The sequence below is a fragment of the Zonotrichia leucophrys genome, chromosome 12 (genome assembly GCF_028769735.1).
Source record: "Zonotrichia leucophrys gambelii isolate GWCS_2022_RI chromosome 12, RI_Zleu_2.0, whole genome shotgun sequence".
Lineage (NCBI taxonomy): Eukaryota > Metazoa > Chordata > Aves > Passeriformes > Passerellidae > Zonotrichia > Zonotrichia leucophrys.
The window spans coordinates 19,496,828-19,520,879 of record NC_088182.1 but is presented as its reverse complement, the minus strand read 5'-3'; the positions used below and the strand labels follow the sequence as shown (position 1 = coordinate 19,520,879).

The 24,052-nt window shown below is 42.9% G+C and overlaps 1 protein-coding gene across 2 annotated transcripts in view; it reads right to left on the bottom strand.

The window, feature by feature from the left end:
• FAM120A (family with sequence similarity 120 member A) overlaps nucleotides 1-24,052 on the bottom strand; it is a 48,858-nt gene that overhangs the window by 5,433 nt on the left and 19,373 nt on the right. Inside the window, exons 4-16 of one of the 2 annotated variants that reach the window (XM_064724484.1) lie at nucleotides 23,725-23,853; nucleotides 23,159-23,255; nucleotides 21,991-22,091; nucleotides 21,416-21,699; nucleotides 20,602-20,689; nucleotides 17,140-17,364; nucleotides 14,746-14,920; nucleotides 8,944-9,193; nucleotides 8,119-8,233; nucleotides 6,357-6,566; nucleotides 5,325-5,508; nucleotides 4,332-4,469; nucleotides 2,786-2,927 (exon numbers count right to left, since the gene is read on the bottom strand). In XM_064724484.1, the coding sequence (XP_064580554.1) occupies nucleotides 2,786-2,927; nucleotides 4,332-4,469; nucleotides 5,325-5,508; nucleotides 6,357-6,566; nucleotides 8,119-8,233; nucleotides 8,944-9,193; nucleotides 14,746-14,920; nucleotides 17,140-17,364; nucleotides 20,602-20,689; nucleotides 21,416-21,699; nucleotides 21,991-22,091; nucleotides 23,159-23,255; nucleotides 23,725-23,853 (2,138 nt within the window). The remainder of the gene's footprint in view (nucleotides 1-2,785; nucleotides 2,928-4,331; nucleotides 4,470-5,324; nucleotides 5,509-6,356; nucleotides 6,567-8,118; nucleotides 8,234-8,943; nucleotides 9,194-14,745; nucleotides 14,921-17,139; nucleotides 17,365-20,601; nucleotides 20,690-21,415; nucleotides 21,700-21,990; nucleotides 22,092-23,158; nucleotides 23,256-23,724; nucleotides 23,854-24,052) is intronic. The other variant, XM_064724486.1, reaches the window with a different exon arrangement.

Below are 24,052 nucleotides of genomic sequence, written 5' to 3'. Positions count from 1 at the left end.
ATGTTCTCCTAAAAATTCCTTGTTTTCTCTACCAGAGATCCTGCATTGCTCTAGAAGCCTGGGAATGCCCTATGTTTGCTCTGGATGTGCTGCCTGGCAGTAGGAGGTGGTGGTGTGAGCCCTGACTCCACTGGGGCTGGCTGCGTGCTGCTCAGGCCCCTGAGCTGAATGAAGCCCAGGGGAACTGCACTGTGCCCCCCAGCCTCCTCTCATATGCTGGGAATTCCCACACTGGGCATTAAGAGATCAAATTCTGGGGTTTAGAAGTGACAGCAGAGAATGAACAGAGGAGCTGTGGTTTGCACGTGAGTCCCTCTCACTGTGTTCCCTCCTTGCCAACCCCACTGGCTCTCTTTTTACAAGGTCAAAGCATGTCCTTCAAGGAGCTGTAAAACTTCTCCCGCCCAGAAAATCACACTAAATCCACTGCTGGATCGAGGCTAATACAAAGCAGCTGCTACAATTTTACACAAGAAGAACAACATCTGAACTCAGCATTGCGGAGACATGAGGCAATGGGGTGAATAAGCCTGACTCAATCCCCTCTGCTGAAAGAGATAAAAATGGAATACAAGTGTGCAAAACTGGGCCATGAACTAAGACAACCTGCTGTGCTGTTTCCTAGTTGTGACCTTTGGTAGGAAATAACCTCTGCCAACATGAACTTGCTGTTAAAGCACTGGATCTCAGGGCAAGGCTCTTGCCCCAGAGGGTGCTGGCACTGCCCAGGCTCCCCAGGGAATGGGCACGGCCCCGAGGCTGCCAGAGCCTTTGGGCAGGGATAGCCAGGGTGGGATTGTTGGGGGGTCTGTGAAAGGGCCAGGGGTTGGACTCCATGATCCTTGTGGCTCCTTTCTAACTCAAAATATTTCTGTGGTTCTGTCTTTAGGCAGAACCCTTAACATGATCATGTTTTCCTACTGGTTCTACTTTAGCACCAACTGACCAAACAGGAAAGCTGCCTGCAGTCATTCTACCTCTGGCCTATTCTAGTAACTCTACATGTGACCAGTGCCCTATCAGTGCTGATCTGATGGAGAGAGGAAGATCTGGCATTGACAATTTTCCTGGCTCTTTGGGGTGACAATCTGCACCAAACCACACTGCCTTAAGACAGTACCTCCAACAAAAAGAAACTTCAGGCATCTTATCTCAAACTGCAATCTACTACTGAAAAATTATATTTCTCTGTCATAAAGGTACTGGCAGGACCAGGAACACCCTTTCAGTGATCTGTTCACTTCTCAGACAAGGAGGGTTCTCAGTTCCTGGCTGCTGATGTTCTGTGTGAATCCAGGTACTTCCCCTTCAGGAGATGGAGGAACTGCTGTCCTGGATGGATGTAAGTGAGCTCTGAGACCCAGGCTGCCCACAGACCCTGGCTCTGGCAGGACACACAGTGCACATCACTGGGAGAAGCCACCAGCTTCTGTTCATGTATCCTCACGAAAAACAGAACCGATAATCATCCAATAGCCTCATTTCAGTGGTGAAAAAGGTTATTTTGTCCCCTGGTACCCAAGCAAACCTCATTCCTCCCCACCTTTATTCACTCCCCCCCTCTCCAGATGCTGCTCTGGACCAGTGCAGGGCTCCCAAACCTGCCCCCACACCCACCCAGGCACCTGACAGCTGTCTGAAACACCTAAAACAACACTCAATGCTTCTGTTTTGGCAGCTGGATCTCATTCTTGAGAACTGGGCAGTCCTAGCTAAATGAGGTCCCCTAAAAAGATCAGCTCTGCAGTCACTGAACCTGCTCACATTTGCTCCCACAGCTCCTGCCTCTCCCTGGCCCCACAGCAGCTCCAGTTCTCCCAGAGCTTCAGATTAACCCAGCTCCTCACTCAGCCCAACACAACACGCATTCCAACAGCTCTGGCTGACTCCAGCATGAAGCTCCATAGTGCACACTGGAGTAAACGAGCAGAGAGATGAAATTCATGAGATGCAGTCTTTCACACTGCTGCTCCCTAGCTCTGGGTGGCAATAAATCCATCATCTTTACTGCACTAATACAGACAGACACAATACACAGTACTTTAGGATTGTCTCCTGTAACAGACACAACCTTACTGAAAGATAGAGTTCTGTAAGGCACAGAACCAGCAAGCCTATGGAAAAAAATACCATCTTAAAAGTAACAAACTAGATATTTTTGTAATAAAGTACTTGCGTTTCAGACATGTTGTGCACCTATAACTTCAGCTGTAGTGAAATGAAATGGAAGAGCTAAAGAAATTAATATTCTTTTAAGCACACTTCCATCATGAGAACTGTAACAGAGAACTATTAAACTCAGAAATGTCCTTCAAGTGTTTTCTGCTTCACAGGATTACATAATGCAGTTATTAAAACTGTTATCATGCTTCTTGATAAATGTCCTTCCACAAAAAGGAAAGGTGTTTAATGTAATGCATCTACTGGTTTCAGGGAAAAGTCTCTAAGTCATTTCCTCACTCAAAAGCAACCTCTGTGTTTGTGTGTGTGTATATATATGTGTATATATATATATATATATACACATATAATATAATACCAATATGTATTTCAGACTGAGTATGAATTTTATTTGCACATAAAAATGCTTATATTTATACAAATAACTGGTGAAAAGCATCTTAAAAGGAATGCCAATGTTTTTCTCGAATATTCAGTGGGTATAATTCACCCTATGTGTTCTAAAGCGTGTCATAGCAATCTCTACTGCTTCCAGCTTCTGCTTTCCTCGTTTCCCCAGTGATTAAACCCCAGGTGAGCAGCACATCCCCAGGCTGGCACTTACCCTCTGGCTGGTCCTCCCACGGACACCACCTGCAGAGGAAATGGCCCTCTACCCCCTCGTCCACGTCTGCTTCCAGCCCAATGGCCGACTACAGTGCCGGCAATTTCAAGTTTCCCTCCCTGAGAAGGAATAGGTTGGACTCCTGCACATAAAAGCAAAACCAAACTTTGATCTTCACAATCATCACAGTAAAGTTCCAAAAGAATGGAAAGCTGGCTTGCCCAGATTTCATCACCACATTTCCTCTAGGGATACTGTGAGGTTATTGCTCATTTTGCAGTATTCCAGAAGTGTTAGAACTCCAAGAGCCTGTTTCCCCCACCCTTTTTTCAAAATAGATATGAATTCTGAAAAGAAAAATTGTCTGACATGAATGCTTCAGTTTCAGTAATTGAACATATACTTGAGCTAGGCCTCAAGAAACCAGGGGAGTTTTACAAGCTGGCTGAAGACTGTTTTTTTTCCTGCATTCTTGAAGAAGAAGGAATTCTTGCAGGCTCAAGGCACTTTTTAGCCAACAGTAAGTATCAGCATAGATCACACAGATTATATTGGCAATAAAGAACTTACTAGGCTGGATAAGCTGTACTAACACTTAAGTTGCTATAAAAATGTAGCATTCAAACAGATCTGGTTTAAAAGGTGTGTTTATCATTTCTCCTCAAAGAAGGCAGCTGAAGTTACAGTTGTCTAAGATGCAACTACATCTTCTGTTCAAGTTGCTCATGTCTTTATACTAAATCAGCTCTGGGGCATAACATGTATTTCAAGAAATCCAGGTATGTGAACTGAGCAAGATGTTACTGGTAAGACCATCAGCACCAAAAGGGTTACAAACCACAGCATTTATGCAGCCATAATTAGTCTCCAAATGTTACAGGCTGGGAACTACACTACTGCTTACATCCAGAAGGTTCCTACTTCCCTGTGCAAGTCCTTCAGCTCCAAATGCAGATGGTTTGCAGGGCCAGAGTTATCCATACATGAAGCACTAGAAGTATGTTTGCTCTTAGAATAAAAGCTCAGAGGCCAGAAACAACAGCTAAATATGTGGGAAAAATTTACCCTCAACAAGCTTCCATCATCTCACATACAGGAAGTAAGCAATGGGCACACAGGTAGGGAAGTAAATCCCACTCCTGTGTCCACACCAGCACTGATGCCAGCAAAGAAGGGCTCAGCAGTAATACCAAAGACAGTCATTTCTATGCTAGGTCTTTGCAAAAAGCTCAACTGTCCCCAGATTTTGGAAAATGCCTGTTAATACAGAGGCCAATGGGTTACAGATGCCCTCTTGGCCAGTGGGAGACAGGCTCCCTGCTGGGTTTGGGCTCTCCTCCTGTGTTTGGAAGAGGTTTCTGGCACGAGGAGCCTGGGGGCTTGCGGCAGGGATGGGAGCAGAGCGGACAGCAGCCGGGCAGGCTCTAGAGAGGGAAGCTGAGACAGTTAAGGAGACAGGGAGTCAGAAGGAAAGCCTCAGACCAGCCCGTACAGTGGAGGAAGGCGTTGCCAGAAGCTCTAAGAAAAGGGGTTTGGGTATAATTACCGCCCTGAAACTTGCTAGTCCTGTTGCTGTCATTGCCAGAGAAGGCTCCGGAGTGTCCTGCCGCTGCCGCCACCCGGAAGGCCCGGTAAGTGCCTGTGGCTACTGTTTCCCCATAAGGGCCTCCAAAGCCATAGACTCCTGTTAGACCCAGGGTAAAGAAAGACAGGGGAAAAGCTGTGAGGGGGCCAGGCAACTGGGAAAGCCCCAGCGGAGAGGTGGCTGCCTCCTTCCACCCTTGCAGAGGCAGGCGGGAGGGCCGCGCTCCCGCAGGCAACACTGCAACACTGCCGAGGGAGCCCTGGCCAGAGGCATCCTGCTGTCCCAGCTAGCAGGGAGCTCTGATCCAAAGGGCAGGCGCTGGGGCTTGGGATGGGATCCCAGCTTCTGTGGCATTGTAAAGGCTTGGGACAATTTTTTGGCAGTGAGCATTGGTAGCTACAGTCATGGCACCCCTGAAATGCCTGTGGCCAGTATCTCTACACCTCTGGGCCTTGGTACGGAGAGATTTTGAGGAAGTGAGCAATTCTAGGAACAGCCTGCAATGTTTATGTCAGTATTTACACTTGAGGGTGCCACTGGCTATATGACTGCAGCAAAACACAGAGGAGTGGAGAGGGGGAAAGGTTGTCTTTAGCCCTGACAGTTAAACTGTGTCTGATAATTTATAAATGTTTTGAACCAATTTACTGTGCAAATAGAAGTTTTTTCATATCGCCCAGTGTCAATCTATTCCTCTTTTTTCTACTTCTACAAAAACAGTAAAAATATTTTGATCTGGCACAGTTACTAAAATCCTGATGAAAATATGTAGCAATACAGCACATTCCATATCAATGGGCTAATAAAAGCAACCCCAAAACAAAGTGGCAGGCACATGCCAACACAAGCCCACCACTTGCTTTTCTGTATTTTCCCTATGAAATTGAGCAGACTTGGCAGTTTTGGGAATGTGCAAGGTACGGTGACGTGTGGCACCGCTGTCCCATCACTTACCAGCAAAGCCTCTCCCCCTGCCCTGAGGTGGTGGGACTGGCCCAAAGTGTCGAGGATACATAGAAGCTGGATAGAAAGGCATGGCAGGTGGAGGTGGGAAAGGGAGAGGATGGTTCTGCCTGGAGAAATTTAATCCTTCTAGGATGCTCTGACGCATCTTTTCAACCTTGGCTGCCTGCTCAGCCTAGGAATAAAGAGAAGGTCACAGAGGGACATTAAAATTCTCATTTCAATTGTATAAAGCTACATTTACATAACAAATTCAAAGGAAAACCCAAAATATTACAGAAGTAGAGAGAGAATCATCATCCTAGACCTGGACTGCAACCCAGAGTCCGTGCATACAGGCTGAAACATGCCTGGAGGGTTACAACCCTGAGAAGGGACCACAGCCACCATCAAAAGCAAACTTGGGATCAGCTTCCCTCAATTCACAAAAAAAGAAGGGATACAATTTCATATCTTTCAAAAAGTTAAAAACAAAAAAGTTTGGGTCATTCAGTAAACTGTTTTATCAGTTTCCTGGTTTTAGAGGTGGACAGTAACTTTGCATGATTTGGATAACACAAAAAAGGCCTTCGTTCGTATTTTAAGATGATTGTAAGAAATGTTAAAAGATTTTGAGCTGAGGACCCCAGGAATGACTTTACAATCTGTCAAGTCAGTTAGAAAACACCAATTTTCTTTCACTACAAACCCAATGCAGTTTAGTATTTTGGACTGTCTGACCCAAAAAGGTGGGACTTGAACAAATGAGCAGAGTTTCCAACTTGGCCATTCATCATATCAGTGTTTCCGTTTTCAGAGAGAAAAAAAAAAAAATCAAATTCAACTTGATGCCTCTTCTTCCAAATCTACCCAAATGCCATCCTACTCATCAAGAAATAAGGAACTAAACAGCGAAACCCACCCATTAGCCACTCCCCTCATATTTGCTTTAAAAGCAGAGGTGACACATGTGGTAAATGACAAGCCAGGCCATGGAACCCCTGTGCACACATGGGACACTCCATCACCCTGCCAGCTACACACCTGACCATCACAGAGGTCGATGAGCGGAACTTTCTCCCGGCTTGCTTTGATGAGCTTGGTCTGGAATAATTTCCCATCAAAATACATCCAGGGACAGCAGTGCTCCCATGGAATGGGCTGTCCGCAGGCGTCGTTGGCAAAAAGAGCCATGTCCACACCGCTCATAAAGAGAGCAGACAGCTGGATTCCACGGGGATCCAGATTCTCAATCTGTTTAAAACCAGAGTAAATACAGTAAGATCGCAGTGAGATATAATTCAAAGTTATTCCAATAGTTACATTCTTTTCAAAACTCTTGCCAACAGAGGGATTTTAAAAGGTCACCCAGACTTTCAGAGGTTTGAGCAGAAGAATGCACCAGAACCTCACACTTGTGCATGCAGAGCTGCCATCTTCAGAAAAGCTCTTGTCCCATCCACCTGCTCTGGAGACCAGAGATAAACACAAACCCCTATTTTCTCAACACAAAGTGCAGGAAACTATTTCTACAGACACTTACAGGAAATTAGCACTAGAGAACTTCATTCAAAATTTTATTCCAAATAATTAAGTGCTTCTTAGATGTGTGGCAGAACATATCAGGAATGAGCTCAATGCAAAATTCCATTTTTCTTCCCATGTAATACATTTCCTCCTCAACTCCTATATAATGGATTTTCTATTAGTTTGATTCAAGATTTTGCTTTAAGAACACTTTAAGATATCTTTATAAAAAAGTAGTGTGTATGCACACAACAGCTTTATTTAGGAGGTAGGATAGGCACACTAAGGTAGAACTAAACAGTGAATAATACGTAGTGGTCAAAGCAAAAAGGATTTGCTTGCAGCAAGTGAATTTTTAGCTCTAGCATAAGAAAATATCACTCCTGGTGTTCTCTGAAATACTTCTCAAAATATCAGCCCTTGCTTGGGAACATTTTCAAGACCTTGGTATTAAATTTTAAAATTAAACTCCATTACCACCTTCCTTATGCATAAGCAACCTTTAAGAGCCCAAAGACTCTCCTGCTCATTTTGCAGATACATGGCTGGGTTCAATCAATTTCCACTGCTCTTTATGTCTGACTTCACAAACTGCTTCCTCTGAGGACAGTAACAACCCTGAGGGAATTAGTGCATCTTCCAGCTAACCAACATATCTTATGGAAGTAATCCACATTACCTTATGTATGATTGAAAAATTTAAAAAAATACTACTAAATCAAAACATTATCTGCTATTAGTGGCCTTTTGGTTTGTGTTGGAATGGCAAGAATATTTTCTCTGGGAATTCCTTTCTTAGGTCTCTAAGAACAGTGATTTTCACACTGGAGTTTCTTCCCCTATGCATCAGATCTTAAGAGAGAAGTGAGACTTGGTGACTCTACAGTAGATACCTTTGCCAAAATCTATACCCTAGATGTCATTTAGGCTATGGGCTCAACATCCCTGGAAGTGTTCCAGGCCAGGTTAGATGGGGCTTGGAGCAACTTGGGATAGTGGAATGTGTCCCTGCCCATGTCAGGGAGTGGAACGAGATGGGCCTTATTTAAGGTCTTTCCCAACCCAACCCAGACGGTGATTTTGATGCATTGTGTTGTATTTGGAAAATGGACATTGCACACCATTGCAGCCATCTCTGCAACACTTTAAGCCGCTATGACTAATATTTTGGAAAGTACAGGCTTTTAGTGAGGCACATACAGATCAGCCAACTACAGTTAACTCCTGCATCAGCTGCAAACAAATCTCTCAAATTATCTAAGTCCTAGTTAAGAATTACCTTGAGTTCCTGAAGCTGGTCAGGTTCATAGAGCTTTGGAGACAACGCCTGGGCAAGGAAAGCATCGAGTTCCTGGCGGCGCAGAATGCGCACCCCCGGCCACTGCACCATGTACCTGCGAGGGAAGCACGGCGCCGTCAGCGCCCCGCAGCGGCCACGGCACAAAGCACCGGGCACACACACAGGGACATGGCACACCACACAAACATGCTGGGCAGGGAAAAGAGCAGCTCTAAGATACCACTTCTTTTGCATACCAAGTAGCCTATAAGGAGAAACAGTGCTCAAAAGGCAAGATGAGGTTTAACAGAACCAAAGACAAATTTACATCTATCATTCTCAAAAATGGCTTAAATTTTACCATGTTTAAGATGCTTACCTTGGATTCTGAAAGAACTATAAGCTAATTGTCTTAAATAATTACCCCAAATGTAAGCATCTCCCAATTCATCTGTCAATTTTCAATGTGAAAATTAAATAGTTCTGGATTTTGGAACTTATGACATTTTCTTTGGAAATCTGGAAGCTTTTGTTGTGCAACTTTACCCACAGAAGCCTCTGAGGCCCCAAAAGTTGTTTATTTTTACTGAGCTGAAGTCTTGAGTACACTAAGGTAAAACTAATTCAAATGATAAAACCTCTCTGCAACACAAGACCTTTATTATCTTCCCCTCAATCCTTTAGAGACTGATACAGAACTACACACACGCTTTTCTACAACCAAACCCCCTCCCCCAGTGAGGCTGCAAATATGAATTAGCACTTTCTAGAGATCCCAGAGTAAAACCTTTCCTCGGTTCTGATGGCCCTGGAGATGACACTAACCTCAGCACACAGCAGAGCACCATAAGATGAGTGGGCACATTAGTTGGGTTGAGCATTGCTGGTGTGTCTGATCGCATACAGGCCAGGAACGCCCTCATACGTCGGTTCTTGTCTTCCACAGCTTTGCCCAGCCACAGCTTCTTCAGGTTTGGGCAGGTCCACTCCCTGAAGGCAAGGGCTTCCACCAGCTCAGGGGTCTGAGGAGATTTGCCTTTGTAAGCAGCCCATTCCTTAATTATCACCGGTGAAACTGCAGGGTGGCAACAACAGAAAGAAATCAGCCTGACTTAGTATTTCATATTCCAGCACTTATTTCAAACTTCACATGGAAGAGATTTTGATTGAAAAAGCATCACTTCGAGATTGCAGTAGTGTGCTGGATTACACTGCCAAACAGGTAATTTAAACCCTGCATGAAATACTTTTAATTGTGATCACTTACAAATTAGGTGTATACAGACATGCATACACTAGGAATGTCATGCTAATATTTTCAAATGAATATACAACATAGAGGGAATACACACATTTTTCTAAAACAAACAGCACAATTTCCCCTGGAAGTGTTCGATGCCAGGGTGGACAGGGCTTGAAAGAAACCTGGTCTACTGGAATTTGTTCCTGCCCATAGCAGGATTGGAAATGGATGGTGCTTAAGGTCCCTTCCAATCTAAACCATTCTGTGATTTTAACTTAAAAGTGCAATTTTCTCCTTAAATATCTGTGTTATATCTGTCTGTGATCATACTGTCACATTTAACAACACTTGTGTATGATCAGAAACCTATTCCAGAGGTGGTCTTTTAAGAACAATACGATCATAGTGATTCTATTTGAATCATATTTAAACCTGGTATTATTATACTTGTCTGCAGCTGTTCAGCTACTACAATGGAATGAGATGTCAAATATAGGCAAGTGTGGAGTTCTCCCTAAACATTTTACAAAACATTACTTTATATTAAGCCTTCCCATTGATTGCACTGCTTTCTATGAAGAGGTTAGTGGTTTTGTGCCTAATCTCCCTCTCATCTGCATCGGCACGAAGACAGTTCACTCTACATTGCTACTACATCATCTCCATTCCTCCATCTGAAGACAGCCAGAACAGAAGACAAGTTCAAGTCAAGGCTGAGACACTATACCTTTGGCCTTGGAGCAACCCGAGCCTGACACAGTTCACAGTGTGCCTGCACCCTGCCAACTCTGAGCCAGTTATGCAGTGTGGAAAGGTTCAAGGAACTTGTTAGTGCAGGTTCAGGTTACAGCCCAGGGGGATTCCCTGAGGGAGCCCAGACCTGCTCATTCTGCTGGAAATCCACTGCATACAGCCTGGGGAACACATCCCACTGGTGCCAGCACGGCTACAAAGCAATGGGGCAGCAACCTAATATGTGATTCTATAGCCAAGGGCAGGCAAACCACAGCAGAGGTGATGGTCAGGATTACAGAGCAAAGCTCCAGAACACCCCAAAGAGCTCTCCTGCTTTTCATGAACAAACCCAGCCTAGCATTACAGTTACTCTTCACAGAGCTCAGGGCAGTTTTACAAAATCACACACAGCAACACAAATAAACACTCTGACATATTTAGTTGGTCACCTCACTATAAAATCATGTTCTATTTTGGTTGCTTCCATGTTTTATGCACCACCACACTCGAAAGATGGGCTCTAATAGCCAGCCGAGCTACCCTGCCCTGGTGCACAGCTCATCTCTCTGGGTTTCTCTGCTTGCTTAGGCCCAGAACAGCAAATACAAATAAAAGTATGTCTTTTATGTCTGCTTTCAAACTGTTCTGTAATTGCTTTAGATATCAGAAGCAAAGCTGTACACACCACCAGTGTTTTCCCAGTGTTTCTTTCACTTACACTGAACACACTTCTAAAGCTTATAAGAACAGAATGTTTTATGTCTATGTTTTCTACCTTACGTTTCAACATTCAAATACGGTTCAAAGCTTTTAATCTGTGGATGAAAACTTCCACAACCCTGTGACATGAAGGTCACAGGAAGAATACCTCAGCCTTTTATTCAGCCACATGCTACAAAGGTTACACTAGAGATGCACACTGCCTTCTATGTTGTGTTAAATAATAATACACAAGATCACTAGAATGGCTAGAGTGGGAACAGACCTTAAAGAACACCTTGTTACATCCCCCAGTGTGGCAGGATGACCTGTGCTGGGGCCTCACCACTCTCACTCCAAGCCCTTGTCCCAAGTCCACCTGCAGCTCTCTTGGAGTCCCTTTAGGTACTGGAAAGGGCTCCAATTCTCCCTAAGCCTTGTCTTCTCCAGGATAAAGAGTCCTCCCAGAGTGTCTCCACAGCAGAAGTGTTCCAGCCCTCAGAACACCTTCATAGCCCTCTCTGGACTTGCTCCTGCAGATGCATGCCCTGTGCAGGACACACAGCTGGGTGCAGGTAACCATGCTTCTTGTGGAAAGGTTTAACACGAAGGTCAATCTAGTGGGCTGGAATAGAGTTTCCTCTCTGAGTGATGGGCAAATAAGAGTTTCCTCTCTGAGTGATGGGCATGAGGAATTGCAGCTGAATCCACTAACAAGCAACTCTAGCACTGTCCACCAAAAATTAGCATTTAACCTAACAGATAGATCCAGTAGTTGTCCATATCCACTAATTTTTCCAGGGCGTTCCTTAACCCTTTGAAAAATCTCCACTGAGACTGCTGCCAAACTCCCTGCATCCTCAGCTGACAGAATCATGTATGGAGACTTCCACTGAGAAATGAGCAGTGCCTCCCCTGAAAGCTACACAGACTACTACTAGGATCAGCATGTTCAGCCCCATTACCATGGTGCATATTACAGTTTTCATACCAAACCTCATCCTACTGCTCACCAGCACGTTTGGATGCTCACTGAGGCCTAAGGCACCACACAATCTATGGACCTCTGCTTTCAACAGTGCCCTCATGACATGCTGAGGCTAATCCAAGCAGAGGGTCAGCATCAATCTGCACAACAGTAACCTGCTTAATGAACACCTGAGTGCCATTACAGACTCTGAAGGCACCAGCCATTGCACCTCAGCAGAGCTCTGGTTGCCAAGCACAGCTCCAGGTTCTGGTCTTATTCATTAACTGTGATTTTTAACCTTACAATCCTTCCTGACAGCACAGCTTGAGCTCAGCACACTTGATTTTGCACGAGGGCTACTGCCCAAGAGACACGGCTTTCCTCTTGGCTGAGTACATCCGTGATGGGAACAGCAGGTCACCTGGGGCTGGGCTCAAAGTAACAAACCCTGGGATCCAAGCAGGAGCTCTGCCAGCTTGTGCAAGCACGCCTTTTGCCACTGAGCAGAGAGAGCAGATGGCTTCACTACACACATGGATTTATCGGGACATGGCAATAACCTGGTGCAGGGCTTGACAAGCAGAGCAAGGGAGAGCCTTCGTTTCCAGCCCTGGGAGGGAAAGGCAGCACGGTCAGCACTGTGCCCTTGGCAGCCAAACACAATGGGGCACTCTGTGACCCAGCAGCTCCTGTCCTCTGAGCAGTGATGAGGCCATGTACACAGACACTGATCACTGAAGAACCCCACTGACTGCTGCTGCTGTTGTTTCTTATTGGCTTTGAAACTTCATAGAAAAAATAATGATTTAAAAGTCAAGAAGCCATCCATTTCATGATAGATCCACTATCTTGCCATCTATATATTTAGTAGTAATCCTGATGTGTCAGTTTATTATGCATTTTTCCCAGCTTCCCATAACCCTCATGTACAATATCCTTGCCAATTATTCAGGAACTATTATTAAGTTGCCAGTGTTTGGTTTGTACAACAAAGATGACAAGATTTTAGATATTAATATTCATTACCTCTCTACATAAATCTTAAGGATCATTTACATTTCTTCAGAAACTAATTTATTGATTCTCTTAACATATCTTAATACCTAGATTTTCTTTTTATTGTCTTCATTACAGCATTTCATAACATACTCATTTCTGAGAGCAGCAAAATAATGTAGACACTGGAGGAGAATGAGCATCACCAGCTCATTATAGTCTGGGTGCTCAAAAAAGTTAGAGAAGGCTAATCAGTGCTTCAGACACTGTTCTCTCCTTATGTCTCGCACAGACTGCCCAAGCCTTGTAAGAGAGCCAACCAAAATAAAGGCACTCCTGCACCAGAGCCCTTTCACACCCCACACCTGCACAGCAGCCCAAATCCATCTTTACTGGCACTGCCAGCTTTGCAAGAACTTTTGGGCATATGTTCAAATCGGCTTCTGCTTTTTTAAGAGCTTGGTCAGTCCTAAGCTAGAAGTAGGTCATTAGCTGAATGCATCCTGCAGCAAGATTTGCCAGAGCTCTTGTAACTAAACTAAGTCAGCAGCAGTGTGCTTACCCTCCAGAGGTAAACTCTGGAAAGCAGGATAAATGGAGAGAAAATAGAGATTATATAGGCTTCCCCAGTAGCCTACAGAGAACATTTGAGGTTTATGAGATTAACCTGAAGCAGACCTCCAGCACACCTCCAGCACTCAGCCACTTCACCACAAGACAGCTGTAGTACGCTTTTCAGGACACAATTCTCATGAGGATACACGATGACTGCAAATAAAATCATTGTTTTAATCCTGAAATGACCTTGTAACCCAAAATATCACCATGTTGTGTGAGTCTTAAGAAGTAAGAAGTTTGTGAGTAGGTGTGCTGAGGTATTATTCAAGCAGTAATACTAAATACTGTAATAGTAAATACTGATTCCCACAAAGTAACTGGCAAAGATAAACAGCTTTTCAAACATCATTGGGAGATTACCATCGTCACTACAAACGTACAAAAACATTCTCAATCACAAATGGAAAGAGCAGAGGGAAGGGAATGAACATGAAGTTTACAACTGATAGTTTTTTTTATCCTTTTACACATGAAGCCTGTGAATGATGATTTCATACATTCTGAATATCTGATTCTTAAATTTACCATAGTGACAGGAGACTCCCACATTTAAATACTTGTGCTGCTGCTGCCTTGCACTGAATGCTTCAGCATTCCTGTAACCTTTATAAGCTGCTGCTGCAAAGTTCTGTCATTTCCTTGTATGCATTCATTATAACAAAAACACTCTAGAACGAGGACTGAAATGACAGTAATTCCTGGAAACTGAAGACTTAAAAGACAACTTTCAGATTAATGAGAAGATTAACATCTGTATCTCTGAACAAATCAAAGGATCTTTTGACAAGGCTGTTTGCAGAAGTCTAGTCTGTCCTCACCCAGGGCTACCTTTGGTTACATTACACCCTGATTTCTGTGGCGTTTAATTAAACTAGGTTTTTGTATGACAATACCTGAAGGTCACATGATACTTGCAAAGTTCCCTGAGGTACCTTCAGGGACACATTTGGGAAGTCAGGGCAAGTTAACCTGTGCACCTCTGATTTTTGAAAAAAGCAGGCAGATTTGTACATGTGCAGAGAATAGAAGTTTCCTAAAATCCAGTTCTGCCATACAGAGAAATGACATCACAAGCTGACATCACTCACTGCAGGTCTGGCAGTAGCTTAAGCAAAGATTCAAAACCAAGCTTCAGAGCTTGCTTAGAAATAGCAACATTTATAACTCTTAAACTATGATAGAAATGAAATTTCAAAGTAGCAACATCTTTTTCTCTTATCCACAGCATCCAACAGGCATGAAATTCCTCTGGCTTCAGCTACCTTGAGGGGATCTTAGCAACAATTTCCATTCACACCATGGTACAAGTGGCTCTGAAACCACAGCAAAGAGAAGAGGAATAAAGCATGGGTTGTGCAGTACGTACATTCTGGTGGAAGTCTGTTCTTTCTAAAAGCAAGCCTTTCAGTTTTCTTTCTGCTTTCTGCCAAACTAAACAGGACTCCGTAAACATACTGACGCACTGGCCTATACAGGAGAGCAGCAGGAGGCAAGTCTTTGTTGGCTTCATCTTCTATAGAAACGGCGATTTTGATTTCACCCTTTGGCATGAAAGAAAGCAGAGAAATATGACATGTTACAGTGAACAAGAAGCATTCAGGGATGCACAGCAACCCAATCCAACCCTAATACACGTCCAGCTAGTCAAGACAAATGTGGATCTCAGGGAAGGATTAGCCCAGCCTGCTTCATTTCCTCCAGGTTCTGTTGCTTTCCTCTTTTCCCTCTCCATCACACACATATTTGTCTAGACATGTGAGGATTAACTAAATATTGCTCTTTTAACACAGGAACTTGGAAAAACAGCACACATGGAAATAGAGCAAAGTGCTTTTAGACAGCCAAAGCACATTTGAAGCTGATCTAGATTTCAGGCAGTTATCTTAAAAAATACTCATGTGGTCTAAAAACACCAGTCTGACTTTTTGCTGCAGGATTTGAAACACTATTGGGGACTCATTGTAAAAAAACAATGCACGAGCACATGTGGACAAAACCCACCTACCTAGGAATTGCTACAATAAGGCTAGGTTTGAATTACTACAATAAGGCTAGGTTTCTACATGTATGTAAAAATTTAACATTTATACCTTTTAAGAAAAAAAAGCATGAAAGAACCTTCCAACATTTTCCCTCAAAACAGCAACACTGCTTTCTGTAACTGCACATCCAAACATGTTAAGATATTCTTGGAAAATGACTGACTGCACTGTCCCCAAAAATCAAACTTTATTTTTAACAATGACAAGAAAACACTCCGTTGTGCTACTTTCTCTTAAAAAAACACCCTATTTAAACTACCCCAGTAATGAATTCTGAAGGTGACACCTTGAAGTGGTTACATTAGGATATTATCAGGTTTAACTGGACAACATTACCTTAGATGTAAGGTTATGTGTCTAAGGTCTCTCCCACCACAAGGTTCAAGAGTTCTGCACTAGAGTCCCAGAGACCTCCTGCAGCTCCAGGGTGAGCCGGCCCTGGGGTGCTGTGGCAGTGGCTGAACAGGAGCCCAGGTGGGTAAGAAGGACCAGGGCACCTTGGGCTGCTCAGCCCTGGTGTGGCAGCAGGGCCAGGGCAGTGCCCACCCCTGTGCTGGACATGCTGGGGTCAGTTTAGAGCCCCTCGCAACAAGAAAGAGCTGCAGGGGCTGGAGTGTGTCCAGAGAAGGGAACGGAGCTGGGAAGGGGCTCAGCCTCAGGAGGGACCTGCTTGCTCTGCACAGCTCCCTGACAGGAGAGCAGAGCCAGCAGGGGCAGGCTCTGCTTCCAGGACAAAGGAAGTGGCTCCAGGCAGCAGGGGAGTCCCCATCCATGCAGGATTTAAAAGCCACGCAGATGCAGCACGTAGGGGCACGGTTCAGTGGTGGCCTTAGCAGTGCTGGGTTAATAGTTCATCCTGAAGATCAAGATAATCTTACTCAATGATCTTGAAGATCTTTTCTAACCTAAATGATTCTGTGATTAAACATCAAGTAGCATTTAAACATGCTAAGAATATTTGGCTACGCAAAGTGTGAAACAGAACTGGCATCAATGGTCATCACAGACCTTCTGATTCTTCTTCACTTGTCTTTGGCAAAAAAGTGTAAGAACACAACAGCAACACGAGCTATGGTATAAACAAATGGGATATAGGAAATCCAAACCTCAACCCTGATGCAGTAACTTTTAGTTTGATGGATTTCAGATCTGCCTGTGGTCCTTATTGTCCTGAAGAGGATTTTTAAGGTGAATAAAAGTTAACAGGCAAGGGGACAGTGCCATTTTGCTAGCTGCTGATACAAAAGGGATTTCTTAGAGCTGTTGTGTTTCTCTAGGGGCCAGCTACCAGTAATGGAAGGGATCAGACTGGGAGAGAAAACAATCTCAGTACTTTTGAATACTGAAAATAGAGAAGACTTGGCACAGACACCAAAGCACATATGCAGGAATTTTTAGATGGAAATGGACTCTGCATAAACACACGCACACAGACATATACACCCATGCATAGAGATACATACAAATAACTGCAAATAGTTGGGAAAAATAATTTTGTAAATAAAACACTTCTAATTATAGCCATCTCATATTTACTGGAACAATGTACCATATCAGTGCTTAGAAAACAGGGGGGAAACAGGTTCAAACAACTAAAAAGTGACCAGAAGTTAGAGCGTTAAAAAGGAGGTAAAAATCTGATACTCTAGCCAGAAATGCCAGGGCAATTATCTTCACAGAATCATTTTCTCACAGTAGCTCACTTTAAAATGTCATACCTTGGTTAGGACATGAAAGATGTAGGGATACATTAACCCCTTCTTGTGCCTGTGCTCTGCCACTCGTAATACTTCGGGTGCTACCGGAGGTAATGGAGGGGTGGTAATATCCATGTGGTTTCTGGTGGGCATAGACAGCAGGCATGGGATTTGTGGATTACTGCTTTGATTCCCTTTGACATCAGCTGCCTGACTTCCTGAAGAAGCACTAGAGGAACCTTCTGCCTGTAACAGAACACACAAAATAAAGTATTTTGGATGTGTCCAGAAACATAACAGGAGATCAACCAAGAGAAACAGCAAACTTCCTCCCTCACCCCTAATGAAAACAGTGCATCCTCACATCACACTGTGGCAGTGTGCAGAATGTATTATCCAAAGCTGGCTGCAAGGTTTTCAGTAAACCTTCCGCCATTGTTTGCTAGTAGAACCAAATTACTAAGAAAATAAATATTATGATAAAGCTTTTAACTTATTAACAGCAGCAAAAATTACTGTTTTCTAAAAATTTTAACTGCCTAATGCAGAAGTGGACTAATGGACTCCCAACTCCATGTGTTAACTGAGAGTCACATAGTCTGTAATTTATCTAGATTTCCATAAACATAGCCCTTCTCAGCTTGCAATTCCACTCAAAACAGGGGAAATTACATGGTTCAATTAAATAACATGTAAAATACATAGTGTCCAAACTCAAAACCTGGTAAATGCTGTTGGGTTTTTTGGCTGTTTGGGTTTTTTTAACATAAAAGCTCTTTGTCTCAGAAGACTGTAACAGAAAATGCTGAAGTTTTCTGACTGGCAAACTAAAGTGGCATTCTATTCCAGTTCTAGAAATGCAGTTTATAAACTTATGGGAAAAATACAATGCACAAAAATATACTGTAAACCTTCCACCCTTTATGTTGATTTCTCCCAGATACAACAAAAAAATTTGCAGTTCATTCCTGAAAATCCTGGTCTTCAAAACCAAAAGCTGGTTTTAGCTTAAGAGTTCCTGTTAGCTTCATGCATATCAATTATCACAGAGACAGTAAAAACTTTTGAGAGCAAAATTTCATCACTTGATGACACATCATGTATGAGTATTTTCATGGTATCAGTAAAGAAGTTCACATGCTTCCTAAGACTTGAAAAGCAAGGCTGAAATGGAAATGGCCAAAGCAAGAAATCCCACAGAACATGTAACATAAAAAATAAGCCCAAACAAACTCAGGTGGTTCTCCTCAGACCCACAAAAAATTCAAACCTAAATCAAACAATAAAAACCCCCACACAACTTTCAAAAGTCTTCTACAGAAAAGTGTAGGTAGTAAAAACAGGCTCTAGCAAAGTAGCAAAATATCAAAGGGCAACCTTCTTTTCAGATGATCTTTTAATCACACAATCCAAGAGGATGTTACTGAAAGATTGCATTTTAGTTGGTAATATAGACTTAATTTGAGTTATAAAAATGAAAATATATAGATGAATTGGTTAAAACCTGTAAACCAGAATATTTCCAAAACAATATGCTTAATAACAAATGCTTTTATATCACACCTTTATTAAATCTGTTATAGTATCAAATATATCCATGTCAGGTTAAAGAATCTTCCCCTGTGTTCTCCTACCCCAACAAGTCTAAGTCAGCAATTCTGAACCACGAGAAGTTTACAGAACTATCCATTACTGGGGGCACACAGGGAAGAAAACAAAACCCTCACATGACAGCAATGCTTTCCCTGACTACAGTACCCAGGCTCCTTCTGCATCTGCTCCAGCAACATTCCAACACCTAAGCTGAAGAAACACCACAGTTAAAGGGTGATTCTTTTCTTTTGAAATATGCATCCAGCCAAATGAGAGGAGCTTATCTTTGTCATGTAAAATTCACACTGTGAGATAACTGGTTTTTGACATTTAATTTTGACATTTAAGTCAAGTGAAAGGAGTGTCAACACTGCTGCTACCTGACTGAGCCATGCTGGATTTTCAGCACTTCAGAAAACCCCCTAGCTCACTCACTTCATAGAATCACAGAGTGGAAGGGACCTTTGAGACCATCTTGTCCCACCCCTGCCATGGCCAGAACACCTTCCACTATCTCAGGTTGCTCTGGGCCCTGCCCAACCTGGCCTTGGACACTTCCAGGGATGGGGCAGCTTCTCTGGGCAACTTCTTAAGGAAGTACTACCTCTTTTCTCAATCATTAATGTTTCACCTCTCCAGGAAATGAGTTCATTTACAAAATGTACTCACAATCCTTCCTTTTTTGCTCAAAAGATACTTCTGCCTTCTCCAGCTACTGAGGGCTGACAAAGTGGTTTGATAATCAAAAACAAACAGGCATAAAGCTCAGGAGCATTACTACATTAAACTGTATACATCTAAGTCAGCCTGTTCATACATCTCCTGGAAAGTTCAGTGAGTGCTGGTTCATCTCTGGCTCAGTGTAGGGACTGTCTCTGTGAAAGGATGCTTGGGGCTGGGAGAGCCACAGGGCTGCACACAGGGCCCAGCCCAGCAGAGGAGAAAGGAATGTAATAGGTCAAATTAGCATTTGCATACAGTGACTAATCCCAGGCAGACACAGCTACAGGCACGGTCTGCAGAAATAATAACTGCTGATGGATGAAATCATCCACTTGATATTTTAAGCACAAAAGCCCAAGTTTACTGGAATTCCTGTGCCCAAAGTACAGGGAAAATGTTCTGCTTGCTCACAGTGTAACTAACTCAAGATCAGGGTTTTCTGACAGAATTAAGTTGGTGTACAGCTCTAACATTAAGACACAGATATTAAGTGCAAATGCTCTGAATGTTCTTTCCAAACACAGATCAAACTTGGAATAGAGATCATCATGTTCTTGATTTGAATATGGTTTGAAATCTCAAATTTAATAATGATAAATCTTTATCAAGGGCTATCTAGCTCATCTTTACTGAGTTAAACAGCAACACTAACTGGCCCTATGGAGTTACTTTACAAGTATTATGTGAAATTCCTACCATGCAGTATAAAGGACCTTTAATTCCTCAGCTGAGTGCTAATGCACCTGCAGTGCCTGTGGCCAACACTGATGGTGTCAGAGCTGTGCTCGCTCCACTGTGGCTTACAGACGTGGACTCTGACTCCATGGACACTCAGACTGCCACCCTTCCTAAAATTCCAACATGCACAACTGGAAGCCCAGAAAGCAACATCTGAGGGTGAGATGGTTGGCTAAGGGCCAAACAAAGTGATTGATTTGTTCCTGGTTTGTATCTAGTATTTTCTAAAACATCATATTTCATGTTTGTATTTATGTATATGCTACAATGTCCTTGGAAAACTTCCTCCTGTATTCCAAAGCTGCTGTTTCATAACTAACAAAGCATACAGGTCTGCACTAAATACTGTGGATCAATATTGGAAATCCTCCTCCAAGTCTGCTGGAAAGTTTTAACACAAAGTAATAAAATGTGAATTTCAGGAAATACCTTTGTTTGGTCTCCCAGCTCTCCACGTGTTTGACCTTCTGACTGGGTTCCTGGCTTTTCCCAGCCTATTTTGTTCCCACTGACATGGCTGAAGGACAACAGAAAGAAAAACATCATGCTAAAATGCAGTTTGAGAGATAGTGAAATAAATCCTTGGTGTCTGTGACTGGAATTTTGGGCAAGATATTCCGATTTTAAGGGATGCTTTCTATTAAAAATGTCCATTTGCAGGAGTCTTGGAACTTCAGACTTGTCAGAAACATTCATGCAAAATTCTGACTAATACATTGTTAGCTTTATCTTTGCAAATTTAAAACCCTTACCACAACTCCTTTTCATTTTATGCTCAAATTTAGGATGTGCAAACAGTACAAGTTCAGTGAAGTTCTGCAGATTATAGCTTCTGAAATTTTAATGAATTCTACTGTGAAGCAAGAATATTTTTTATACAAAGTAAAGTAAAGGACTGGAAGGGTTTATGACATTTACCAAAATCTCACTCTCTCAATAAAACCCAAGGGCAGAAGAGGAAAAACATTCAACACTTTTTGCTTTTGGCTTTCTGCTTAAGGAACAAAGCAATGAGATAGAACAATGCAGAGTCCGCAGTCACAGTGACCCAAAACTATCTTTTTAAGGTCTGTCACATCACTGATTTGCAGATTTCTGCAATGACACTTGTGGGTTCCTTTCAGCTCAGGGTATTCAATGATTAATTCTATGATTCTTACTTTCAGCATACAGGTAAACTATTTTGAAAATAAATTCATTTTAACAGAAGCTGAGTAAGCAAATATCCTCATGAGAAACTTACTTCACTGCACCTCCGTTGCCTTCATCATTGTCAGAGGACGAAGATGTAGAAGAGGCAGGAAAATAGGTTGAATCCACATGATTGGGGCTCCCACTCTGGGCTGGATTTATTGGAGAAGACCGTTCATACAATGGTGTGTGTTTTCCTTCGTGAGGAATGTTACTGTAATTGTTCTGCTCAGACAGACTTTTTCCACCTGTTTCCAAGGTGATGGCTGGCTCAGAGAGGCTGTATGGGTATGGACCCTGGCCTTGGGCCCCACCCTGACTGGACATCTGCTGGGCCTAAAATAAAGGGATCTCTCTTGAGTGAAGGCAGCTAAGGCTTTGCTTTGAAAACAAAATACATTCTTTAATCAAGTGGCCTTTTCCAAATGTATGCATTGAAACTCAGCCATCTTGAGCATCCACAAAAACTGTTCCACCAGAGGCTGTAGCATCACTTTAGTTTCAGATTTAAAATTCAGTCAGTGACTGCCCACACTGAAAAAGCTGGCTCCACCTTTCCCACCTGGATTCCAGTTTGCTGAGCACTGCAGACCTCTCCCCAAGGAGCAGGGCAGAAGCTGTACTCACCACAGGTTTTGCTTGTAGTGAGGTCTGTGGAATGTTAAGCATCTGAGAAGGAACATATGGTGGCACTATCCCAGGCATACCAAACTGATTCGGTCTGGCTGCTGTATTGCAGGGGAGGAGGGGAAAAGAGAAGGAAAAAAAATGAAAAAAACCCAAGCACTCATGAAAACACTCAGTATTTGACACAAATGTTACCTTGTTTGTCCTTCTGCTTCTATGGTTTATTTATTCTCGTTCTGTTAGCATTACTTTTCTCCTATGCCTTCAAGTCAGTTTTATTCATTTTTACCTTTCAACAGAAATACTTTGTAGCTTGTGAAGTGTATTTTCTGTGTCTCACCTTCTTTCAGATCTTTGTATCCCTCATTGCTGCACATTCCTATTTTGTCTGGGAATCAAAGGGAGCTTACAAGAAAATAAACCCCAAGACATGTCATAATGGAGACACTGCCAACATCACACAGACACAGAATGCTGACATTTTGTCATTTGAATATCTGACCTAGAGTAGCCTCTTAACCCTTTGATACATGCCTTTGGAAGTAAATCAAGACACCCCAACGCCTTCCAAAAGAGCAGGAAAAATCTGGGTCACTGTACTAGTATGGTAACTGAAGATTTTTAGAAAATTTCAGCTAAAATGACATTTTAGTGTTAAGACTGGGGCATGAGTAGGAAATCCTGTGATCACACATTTTAATTTTTAAGCCTTGAGAATAATCTGAAACACTGCAACAATGTGTGGCTGCAATTTGAGCAGGTTTGTTATTACACCAAAAAAACCAAAAAACTATAAAGGAATTTCTAAAACATGCCAGCAAGGCCAGTGAGAAATAGTAAATATATTTTAATAACTAGGAATGGCAACTCATGAATGGGAGTGGACATCAGACTTCAGCTGTTCACAGCACCATTCTCTCAAGAGTCCCAATGCCAGAATGGATGCTGCAACAGCCAAGAAGAAAAGTAATCCAGGTTGTTCTCTTCTGGAACATGAACACAACATATTCTATGAAAACCTTCTTCTGAAACCTCATCTTTGCAGGTCAATGGGAATTGCCAGAAGATATAAACGTTTTTGTAAGATGCTGCCGGCAATATAATTTCTGATTTAGGGTTACCCCAGGTTTTAATTAAAACAAAAGGCATGGCTGCTGTCATTACTTACCTAGGTAATGTGGTGGATGAAATGGCATAGGTTTATTAGTTGCTGAGTAATAAGCAACTGCTCTCTTAAACCGAGTAACTTTGTCATCTGTTCTAGACTAAAAAAAATAAAAAAAAAATCTGTCACAAGCACATTCAGATTTGTCACCTGCAGGTCAGCACAGGGCTGTACAGTAGATAATGTACCATATCTCAGAATTAATGCCTATGGACCCTCCAGGGCTGCAGCACTGCTCCAGTACAAGAAATGTTCTATCAACCCATGTAAGGGTAAAGTTTAAACATTTAATCTTCATGTACAGCTAAATCTCAAAGGCAGTGCACACAGCTAGGCTAAAAACCCCTCTGGTTACCAAGAATTTAAAACACTGAGGGTAAATGCAGTATTTTCACCCTCAGAAAGCACAGAACATGAAATGAGGACAGCTGAGCCACTGCAAATATCAAGAGATTCCTATTATCAACTGATCAAATCACTATTTTATCAAGTGCAATTCTTCAACACAAATGTACAGTAAAATTGGTTTAAAAAAAGAAAACAAGACAACATTTGGCTTTATGCTTTACCTGCGAATGCTGAAAAACATCTTTTGCTATGGCATCCAGATCAGAGGTGTCCTGAATGTTGCGGACGTAGTCGGCCACGGCTTTGATCACTACGTCACATGGCGGCAAAACCAACTGGTGAGCACGTACCTGTGAGCAAACAGGCAGTGAGTGGGGACGGGGCACAGCTGAGCCCCTCCTGACAGCACCTGCAGCAAATGCCCTGTGCCCACAGCTGAGCCCCTACTGACAGCACCTGCAGCAAATGCCCTGTGCCCACAGGAACCCCCTACTGACAGCGCCTGCAGCAAATGCCCTGTGCCCACAGGAACCCCCTACTGACAGCACC